At 40.4% G+C, this 10,999-nt stretch overlaps 1 protein-coding gene and 1 long non-coding RNA gene across 3 annotated transcripts; one reads left to right on the top strand and one right to left on the bottom strand.

The window, feature by feature from the left end:
• Window positions 1–550: 550 nt before the first annotated feature.
• Window positions 551–8,992, bottom strand: LOC118206334 (beta-1,3-galactosyltransferase 5-like). 2 transcript variants are annotated; one of them, XM_035378939.1, is made up of 3 exons: window positions 8,842–8,992; window positions 4,439–4,569; window positions 551–2,902 (listed from the first exon to the last, which is right to left on the bottom strand). In XM_035378939.1, the coding sequence occupies exon 3, from the start codon at window positions 2,674–2,676 to the stop codon at window positions 1,645–1,647; it is 1,032 nt and encodes a 343-aa protein (XP_035234830.1). In that variant the 5' UTR covers window positions 2,677–2,902; window positions 4,439–4,569; window positions 8,842–8,992; the 3' UTR covers window positions 551–1,644. The 2 variants fall into 2 exon arrangements, with proteins under 2 accessions (XP_035234830.1, XP_035234829.1); XM_035378938.1 differs by lacking the exon at window positions 4,439–4,569.
• A 189-nt stretch (window positions 8,993–9,181) lies between these two features.
• Window positions 9,182–10,657, top strand: LOC118206344. Its single transcript, XR_004761181.1, has 3 exons — window positions 9,182–9,285; window positions 9,390–9,458; window positions 10,258–10,657. It is a non-coding gene; the product is annotated as an uncharacterized LOC118206344 (long non-coding RNA).
• The last annotated feature ends 342 nt before the right edge of the window (window positions 10,658–10,999 follow it).

The raw sequence follows: 10,999 nt of genomic DNA, 5'->3' as shown, positions 1-10,999 counted from the left end.
AGGTTCACTGTGGCTGACAAAACCCCTGGGTAAGAGTCAGACAATCTCACATCTCACATCTTCAGAAAGGATTGTGAAAACAGTGTCTGCCCCCAATATGTCTGACCGCATGCCTGCATTTCTCTAACTTCTGAGATGATATGTATGCTTCATGTTGACCAATAAATAAAACTTCAAACAGTTCTATTTTTCACCGTTGGGTAGGAGACATTTTTAATCTACTTAGAGGACTGTATACATATTTCAGTAATTGGATTTCCATCATCTGCCGGGAAATGCATGTTCCTCAGAGACTGCAGAGGCAATAGCAGTTTTGACTGTCCTTTAAATGGATTAGAACCAAATGACGTTTCTCCTTTGTTAATGGCACATAATGAATTAAAATCATATATATATATATATATATATATATATATATATATACATACATACATACACACACACAGTGTATATCATCATTTTAATTCATTTATTTCACAGCAACAGCCTCTGCCAAAGGAAAGAAAGAATAACCTTAAATAAACTTTTGTACTGAGGTTCAAACCACTGTTAAGGAAAATAGGCCAAAAGAATTGACGGTGATGAAGACGAGTAGAGAAGATCAAGGCAATCTCGAGGGTGGTGGTGGGGGGTTCTTAGAGCTTCCTGAGGTTTTACAAAAGCTGCTGAAGGATCCATTGTGTCTAGAGTTCAGCAAAGTTTAACGACAAGGCTTCAAAGAGCCTATCCATCTCCATTCACCAGGCCTCCTTCCTGTGAGATTTAGTTTTGAAAATCAAGCTGCACAGAAGCACATAGACACACAAAAACACACACACGCACACACACACACACACACACACAAGCATGCGTGCGCCCAGACGTGCTCGTGAACCCACGCACACACACAAGCACATGCACACACCACACACACACACACACATTCACACATGCAGCCACACACCTAAGCCATTTCGAACTCAAGAGCAGCTGAGAAAATGTATGCCTCCATGACAACAGTCATTTTCATTAACAGCCGTCCTTTCACTGCAATTTTTGCTCAAATGTTTTTATTCATACGGTAACAGCATTTGCTTATATTCACAATTAAAACAATCTGTTATGTTAAAACATAAAAGAGAAGCACGCATACACAAAAAAATAACCAGGGAAACATCTTTCAGTACAGATTCAGTGTTAAAAAAAGATGTTAGTAAATGATAAATTAAATATTACAGAACTTAAAAATAGAAATTTCATCAAAAAAAAAAAAATTTTACCTATAGAGCTAGCTGTAAACATTGTATAACTCTGTGGACAAAAACACATCCACATCGCAGCTTTAGCGCTAGTAATTTAGCAGGTCTTGTTTCCAGGCCCGCCGCGAGAGAAAAACACACGTATGACACAGGCCCACATCTGGCCTTATTAGTTTAGGACATTTTTCAGCCCACTGCAAAACTCCCTCGCGCTCAGAGCCGAGGGAGCCTGGGGGGTTTTGCGACAGAGCCGCAGAAACAGCTATGTAATCAACATTTCCTCACTCTGACGCCTGGGAAATAAGACTCCGAAGCAGGAAAGGGAGGAGCTGAACAAAGACCCCCAGCAGGCACGGCGGGTCGGACCGCGTGGGCCGCGCAAAATTGATGGCGGGGGAGGAGCGCTTCATTTCCACCTCGTGATTTCCTTTGTTTGGGAGCAGGCGGTCCTGGCTTTAATCATGTTCTCCTGAGCCACCTTCAGCTGGGCGACGTCCAGGTGATGGATGACCATGAGGTACCTGTAGTTGCAAACCCTCCAGTTCACGTTGTGCTTGGTGAAGCGCCCGCTCGACACGACGGGGACCCCGGCCTCCTTGGCCAGGATGCCCACGTACGCGTCCTCCATGGGCACGGGGGGCACCCTCTCCGCCGCCTCCAGGATCCGCCGCGCCACGTCCGCCGAGAGGACGTAGCCGACGCCGCTGGCGTACGGCGGGTACTCCTCTTCGCCGAAGTCGTCCCTGGACACGTACCACTTGCTGAGGGGGTCCCTGATGACCTCCCTCTTCCCCGGCGCGAACAGAGACCCCGCGTACAGACCGGTCCTCACGCCGTTGGACTCGGCCAGGAAGCGCGGCAGGCGGTCCGTGTTGACGAAGCAGTCGTCGTCCGTCTTCAGGATGAACCGCGGCTCGCAGTTGTCGGCGGTCCACCTCAGGCCGTGCATGACCTTCAGGGTCAGGTTCCGGTAGCTGTCGGCGTAGTTCCCCACCAGGATGTCCCCGAAGGCGCGCTGCTCCCCCAAGATTTGCGGAGAAATGCCGTCCTCCCGGCGCTGGCCGATCAGGAACAAAACCTGCCAGGAGTGGGCACCGCGGTCCCGTCTCTTCGCCCAGGTTTCCCGGATCGCTGTCCTCCGCTTTGCGTGCCAGGGGGCGGACGTCACCAGAATCATCACGACCTGCCCCCTCCTGCAAAACGGAAACCCCTCCCGATCCGTCCTGAGAAGCGAATCGAAATTTATCCCGGTTCTCCTAACTTCCAAAATCCCTTCACTTAAATGGTCACGGGAGTCCGTGTATTTTTGTTTCCGCACCACGACGGATTCCAGAAGGGGAGTCATTGAGGCCAACAGCCTTAAGATCAGCAAGCAGGACATCAGGGCACTGGCACACACAAGTCCTGGCTTGCGGACGACCAGGAACATCAATTTCATTGCAAAATGACAATCGAAGGCATTTTAGTATTTTTAATTAACAAATCCAGACTTTCTTAGTTTTTTTTGCATTAAGAATCTTTAATTTACGGGATTATCTTTCAATATGTTGTAGTCTTATTATCTTAATCTTGTAATCCATGGTTTTCCAGTGTCGTTTTAACAATCAAAAAATGTTCAGGTTCCAATTAGCTGTCAGCAGGTCTTTACTTCAGGGGGTTCCTCTCTGTGATTAAAAGAAATAATGTCCCTTAATTAGCAAAACAGCATGTTTCTGTTAGCATTTCCTGCATTCAGAGTAATGACCTACACTGGTGATGGCCAAACTGCGTCTTATTTGATACCTAATTTATATTTTCTTAAATGAATAAACACTAAAAAAGGGATTTTTGGCAATTTTATGGTCGAGCACATATTGCAGTCTAGAATCCATAAAGGATGTGACTTCACAGAACATGCTTTATATACCCAGAATAACCATGACCTCTGTATCACAATTTATAATGAGGTAACAGTAGCTAAAGCCAGATGTTGTAATGGCGATGCGCTGGTCTGATCTGCACCGCAAAAAGGAGACCAGTGTGAAAGGCTGCGGGCTAACGCACCTCACCTCTTTATCTACAGAGAAGAAATGACCCGCGATCCGAGCAAAACAAAGCCATTTTACAGCACAAACAAGCTTTTCAAGGGGGAATTATCCCCTTTATTTGATCTTATCTAGTGGAACCATAGCCCACTTTCATTTAGAATCTCCGCGGATATTCATCAAAGGGGCCAATCACCATGACTGATTTAGCCTATTTGCAAGGTGTAGAATAAAACCTGTGCTGCCTCCTGCAGGAAAAAAAAATCTGACATCAAAGGTTAAACTAATAGCTCATGGTGGAATGTTATAAATCACAGAACTGTCAAGTGCAGTGCGCCATTAACATTCTGCTGGGAGGAAGAGATTCTGACATTTGCGGAGAGGTTGTTAGGGTCAGAGCAATTTCACTTGTGAATATACGTGTGTATGTGTGTGTGTGTGTGTGCCTGCAGGTCTGCTTGTGTGTGTGTGTGTACGTGTGTAGGTGTGTCTGCACGTGTGTGTGTGTGTGTACATGTGTGTGTCTGCAGGTTTGTGTGTGTGTTTGTACGTGTGTGGGTGTCTCCAGGTCTCCGTGTGTGTGTCTGCATTTGTGTGTGCGTGTGTGTGTGTGTATGTGTGTGTGTACATGCGCGCTTGTCTGTGGCTCAGAAAAGCAGTCCTAAATCATTTTTAATGAATATTCCATATCAGTTTTGCTCTGCAGAATTTCCCTGACACCACATCTTCTGAACAATTATAGATGTTGAAAAAGATCTACAGATGTACGAAAAATAAATCGTCCCACTCATTGTCACTTTAATTCCATGAGTGATCCACGTTCAAAAAAGCATGTGTAAAGATCCTGAAACCTTTAAATGAGGCTTGTCAGTTCTTTTTAATGGTTACAGATTAGATGACAAGCAGGTTTGTAATTACCCATTTAAAAACCATGTACACTTTTGTACAGCCATACCAATGGGATGTCCTTGGTAGTCAAGGTAACTGCAGCATATGTAAACGTACAAATGCCTGAATAAGACACTTATAAATGGTTAGAATAACTGGCTTCTCCAAAGTTATGCTGCCATTAAAAAGATCAATATATAAACAGGGTTCAAGTGTTTGGGTGGGTGGACCATGAAGGCTACATCAGTGTTTCCTGGATTCTTGAGCAGCTTTCACTAATGCACTTACCTCACAACACATTTTCTTCCACAAAAATGGCTAATGAATCAATCATGACATTATTCAATCAACCTATCTAATTAGCATTGCAGCTGGAATAAGAATCAGCACTCTCCCAGGATCAGATGGGAAACGGCAAGCTACAGGGACAGAAATGTTTTCATATCATAAAAATGATAATTCTCAACCTATCCAGTGGCTTTGGTATCCGGTCTAACATGCTCAAAGCCAATTATACTTTTTAATAGTCCTATAGTTCCTGTCAGATTCAGCTAAAATTATTTTTTTATTGCTAGTACACATTACAATATAATCATATATTATCATGCAGCTGTATGCTATTCAATTTAAATTACTTTTAAAATCTTTGTATTTGTGCAGAAAATTCTATAGAAATAGCTCACGTCATACAGTTGTACACGGCAAAGTTAAGAAACTTTGTGACTTAAAATTCAACTGCTAAATTTCAGTTACATTAATTTTCATTCATTTAGCAGACACACTTATCCAAAGCATCTTGCAATGCGTTCCCGTGCCCTCTTAGAATTTGCATGGAATTGCAATCATGCACTCTTGAAATTGTGTGGGATGCTACGTGTAAACACCAAACTACAATTCAAAGGAGAGAGAAATGCGCAAGGTAACTCTCATTCAAATAGTGATTCATTTTTAGAATTATGGGCTCCAGCTACTTGGCAGGAAGTATTCCTCTTAATGGCACGAGATCCATAGTCCCATTAACTAGTCGAACAAGCATCGTACCATTTGTTCACAGTCACTTGGTTAGAGAATGCATCGCGCAAACACAGTAGCCTTTATGTTATCTGGATCTCCCGATGGTGATCGATTCATGTCTGCAGCACCTGCTCTGAATTGACTGAATGAATGAGCTGCCTGTGTTATCAGCAAGGAGTACTTTTTTAAAGACCAGCGGGGAGTTCGGAAGAGACCACGCAGTCCTTGAGACTGGGGACGCAACTACACAAAGCGAAGAGGTCTGTAAGGTTATTGTCCTGATGCACACAAGGAAACCGCACATGCTTCACACTGAGCAAACCTGAACCTGTTTTTTTTTTTTAAAGCTTACAAACAGCGTGAGATGAGAATTCACACCTTGGCAGTAACAAACGAAACTGAGAACAAGTGGAGACTTTCATGTGTGAAAAAAAAAAACTGTTCCAAACTTTCAATTAGGTGGTTCCAAGGACTCAATGAGGCCCTCAGTCTTGCAGATTTCAAAAGGGGGTATGTGATTGACCACAATATCAATACTGCAGTCAATCACAATACCCCTTTCTATTACCTTGCCCCTACACTACCCTGACCTTCAAACTATACTGCGTGACTGAAAGCAAGAAAAAATCGGCTTGTTGATTTCAACATTTATGCTCCATGAATATGCAGCATTCCTCCCTTTTTTGAGGAAATGTGAGTCTAATGATACCGGGAGGGCGAGGGAAGGACCGTGAACAATGATGAGGGTTTCTACTATCAGGTAGTTTAGCATTTGATCATGGACAGCATAAAATACATGCAAAAATACATATTTTGCTGCCATACTGAAATGTATAAATATGTTCCAAATGAGGTGAGGAAGTTACAGGAATGTGATATTACTCAACATGGAAATATTACTTTACTACAAAAAGCCCGCTGTTGTGTTTGTAGAAATCACAGCTCACTGGACCGTGGGTACATAGCCGACCAAAGACCTACAGCATGCCTTATGATCTCTGACTGGATGGCATCTTTTCAATAAATCACAGCGTTTGACAAATGTGAGCAGCAATTAACCCTTTCCCCTTTCCAGCCCAGATTACTGTATTTTCTATCAGAAAAAAAAAAAAAAACACATTATAATTTTGGGGGTAGAAAAAAAAAACATGATGCCATTTGGGGGGGGGGGGCTATCTCAGAATGCATTCAGCAAGAGGCAGGAACACACCCCTGGACAGGTCTCAAATCCGTTGCAGGGCACACACACCATTCACTCACACACTCATACCTGTGACTAATTTAGAGTCGTTATTAGCCTACCTGCATGTCTTTGGACTTTGGAAGGAAACTGGAGTGCCCAGGGGAAACAAGGATAACAAGCAAACTCCACACAGAAAGGCCTACGCATGAAGGACCTTCTTGCTGTGAGGCACCATGCTGCCCATTTATATTGTATTATATTATATTATATTATATATAAAAATTGAAAGCTGCATCAAGAAAATTGCTTTACATAGCACGTCTTTTCAGCACGATAATGAAAAGATATTTGTATATACGCTATTAGTAATAAGAAATCTATTGTAGAATGGGCCATACAATGATATGTAATGATATGTGACTAGGACTCAGCTGGAAAGCTTTAAAATAGCCCAGGACAGCAGGAGATTGAGAGACCTTGAAGAGGCCTTTTGTGCAAGATGAGACCTAAATAAGAAAGCAAGTAAGTGATGACATGCAACTATACCTAAATTAATGCAACCGTGATCCCTAAACCAAGTATTTAAAACCAATAATACATTTTATTTAAGAAATTATAGTAGTAAAGCATTATATGCAGCAAGTAATGGGACATAATATGGGAGGAGAATGACATCTTGTTCCCAATAATGCCATATGGCATCACTATGTAAAATATATTCAATTCAACAAAAATGTTATTTCAGTAATAATACCTTTCATGAATTTAAACACAACATTTTAAATAAATATAAATATATAACACTTTAGTACCTTTGAAACAAGAAACATGGACATCAGTATTTTTCTTACCACCTTACCGTATCTTGGAGACTTCCTGAAATATGCTGATTAAAACAATCCCCTCACCATTGGCTAAATTTTCTATCAACAGTGTCTTTCAATGCTGGTAATGTTGTCCACGTTGACTTCTTGAAAGAGGAAGTGTAGACAATGGCTATTGAAAATGATCATGCCACATGGCTCACTGGGCTGGAAAGGGTTAAGTGTCCCCAATCAGCTGTGTAGGCAGCCTACTGTAACACATTGTCTACACGGAGCAGTTCTCATGAGAAACATCTTAACACGCCACGATAACAGGCTCCCCAAAATGGCAACATAATTAATCACCACTCCAGTTAATTCCCCCAGATTTCCCATTCCGATACCCTTCAGCGTAGCAACGACGCATCTCCCTCCCTTCCCCCAATTCACATTCTACTCGACAAATGCTCCCGTTACGGCCCGTTTTATCACAGCAAGCAACCAGCCCTTCCCGGTGCTATTCAGGTCAATGCACAAAGTGAATTATAAAATCCTTCCTCTAAGGAAAACTGATAAACAACTTGTGTGAGAGGCACAGGTCTGTCAATGCAAGCTCATGGGGAGAATGGCTAAAATACTACACTAATGCCTACACTGCAGAGAAATAAATGGTCCAGAGGAAAAATATATTTTCTCAAGACAGCACTCACATATGTTGAATTTGAGGGGAAACTCCTGGAAGCACATTAAGCCAGCTAGCAACCATGTCCTCAGTTATATTATAGATGAAAAATAAAAGTGAGTTGTGATTGTATGACTTTACTGTCATGGTAGAGTTTTGTGTAAGGCCCAAAACTACCATTTCAAATGATTTCAGAAAGAAAGGATCCTGAAATTGTAGCTTGCTTATCAATGCTCAAGCTATAAATCTTTATGGGAAGCAACAGAACTGAATTCAATTTTGAATTATTTTTTATGTACAAGGCAGATGTGAGGGAGATGAGAGGCTGGATTGAGTTTCAATTAGCACAGGCCACAAAATATGTAGCCAAACTTTAAAAAAATAGAATTAGGACCGAAAAAACCCAATAGTCCAAAGGATTGAGAGGTTTATGAAAAACCTAACCGTGTATACAAGTGGTGGAAAATTTGAGATTTCTGCCAGATGTAAAATTCTTCTCATCCAATTAACTACATATTTCCAGAATGATTAAACTACAATAGTTGAGTCTAAATGCATGGAAAGGTTAGAGAGCTATAACTCGAAATCGCAATGCATTTCTCTGCAAAATCATCAGCAATGATTTTGCACACCCGCGTGGAATTATCCTGACTGTCAAAATCGTTTGCGACGATTCCTTCAGATTCCTTGAATAACTTAAAAAGTGTGCGCGCGAGCATGCGTGCTTGTGTGTGGTTGGGGAGGGGTGCAAGATTCGTGCTTTAGGTAAAATCAACAATTTTTTAAAAGTATAACGCTGTTCAAACATTTTTCCAAGATTCCAAACTAAAAAACTTACTTCAGCATCACTTATGAAACCCCGTACAGCTCTTGAAACCAAATCGGCCAAATTTCACATAAACGGTAATATTCCATACGAGGATTTTTAAAACTTTAAAAATAATCGGACTCCACTGTATTCACAAAAAATAACGGAGTTAGTACGTGATTTTTTATCTGTGGCACTTACCGTTTACAAGACGTTCCTGGAAGTTATTTAATTTGGGATAGATAAACCAAACTAAACGCAATCCTCCTAAATGTTCAAAGATAACTGGCAATGCAAAACAATGTCCAAAGACATGTGTAATACGTAAACAATTCCCTCCCCGCATTTAGCTCGGCCTCTTTTTTCTCCCTTTTCAAAAGTTAAACCAATGGAAACTTTGTTCAATGTGCAAGGAATAGTGATTGGTTAATAGAGGACTCGTATTCTGATTGGCTCTGTTATGCCCAATAGGATAAGACTACAATTGTTTGTAGGTCTATTATGCAAGCGTGGAACGATATTTTTACGGTCTCCCTTCTAAACTACATGCACAGTGGCATCTCACATCTCGAAATAATGACTTCGAACACTGTGTGCACACTCAGAGTTCTGCTGTTCAAAGAAAATCAATTTGTTGGAGAAAATGTATGAATGCGTTGTATCCAACAGCAGTTCTCACAACTTTGTGATGATGAGGTCCACAGACTGCTTTGTTTGTTCACTGTGTCTCTCTGAACTGGATTTTTCAGGCTTGTTATCAGAGTTGGAGCTGGCTTTTACTTCAGTGGGCTGAAGATCAATTCCCTTATCATCAAAGTGTAAGTTCCAGAACTATCACCCGACTACCCAATAATGCATTAGGCACACATTTTAAAATGCAAGATCATAAACACAAGAAAACTCCAGAAAAATAAAACAAAACATGCTATACAATATAATGGAGCCCAAAATCTTCATTCTTCTTTCTTCTTATTCCACTTCTTAATAATAATAAAAACAATAATAATATTATTATTATAATAATAATTATTATTTTTATTATTGTTGTTGTTATTGTTATTACTATTATTTTCTGTGTAGGTGCTGTCTTGTATTGTTGCTTTTCTCTCTGTCTGAATTGTGCATGGTGTGAACATGATAGTGTGGTCCAGTTTAACTCACAATTTAAAGTGTCTCATCAAAATGGATTTAACATGGTGCTAGAGTGAATTCTTGTGTTGCCCTGCCAGGCCTTATTAAATTCAGGACCTCAGTAAAATTTTTTGCACTTGTTTTTTTTTTTTTTTTGGTGGGAAAGCTTGACACAAACTAGCCAACATGCATGTCTAAGCAATGACATCAAATAGTATGAAGGCCATACGTGAACAGACTTCTGTTATCCAAGAAGAGTATAAACTGTGGCCAGTGATTGGTGGAATTCTAAATCTATAATATGCAGAACAAAACCTTTGGTATGAGAGGTCTACATTTTCATATTTCAAACATATTTTGTTTTTAAGTAAGCTTGGAAATATTATAATTGGGCCAGTACAGTGAACTGGATGGCATTTCAAAGACGGTAACATTCAAAATAAATGCCATATTCCCACTTGTACTTTTTTTTTTTGCATTTATTAGGTCAAAGTTTTTGCAAAAACCTTACGGCAGACGTTACACCAACAATCTGGGGGTCCACCTTTTAAATGTTTGCACACACCCAAGAGGATTCAGGTAATAGCATTCACCTGGAAACCAACTAGACCATTCCACTAACTGTTTACAGGTATGTGGTACAAAATTTTAAGATAAATACTTAAAACTAATACAGTCTAGCATGTTAAATAAATAACATGCAAATCCACAATTATTCATAAATGCCCTATTACTAAACATTAATATCACTTTATGAGACAATTAACATACTAATACACTAACACATGACTGGAATCAGCATAAAATATGATAATGAAATATGTACATTACAAATACAAACATATTTCTTTCACTGGCTGTCAATACCCTGAACACAATAGATTGCCAAGGCAGTAACTTGTTTATTACTTTATATCTTGATAATGTGAACTTTCATCATTACATGATAACTATAGCTGTTCAAATTGCTTGTCTTTGTGCCTCATTTAATAGCACTCTTCACCCCAGCCTCCACTTGTCCACTCATATGTAACAAATCAAGTGATGTGTTGAACTAGTATTAATAATAAATATATCATTGATTGAATTATTAATTCCATGAGGCCAGAATCAATTTAACAAATCTCGCTATAAATGTTTACTCCTGTCCCGTTAACATGAGCGTGCCACTCCGATATATAGAATTAATCCTGGAACATGGCATTAATAATAGATTATGCAACAGAAC

The sequence above is a fragment of the Anguilla anguilla genome, chromosome 10 (genome assembly GCF_013347855.1).
Source record: "Anguilla anguilla isolate fAngAng1 chromosome 10, fAngAng1.pri, whole genome shotgun sequence".
Classification (NCBI taxonomy): domain Eukaryota; kingdom Metazoa; phylum Chordata; class Actinopteri; order Anguilliformes; family Anguillidae; genus Anguilla; species Anguilla anguilla.
This window is presented reverse-complemented; position numbering and strand designations above follow the sequence as displayed.

Bases quoted from the DNA above. Each gene is read 5' to 3' on its own strand.
- LOC118206334 (XM_035378939.1), bottom strand. From the start codon at position 2,676: ATGAAATTGATGTTCCTGGTCGTCCGCAAGCCAGGACTTGTGTGTGCC.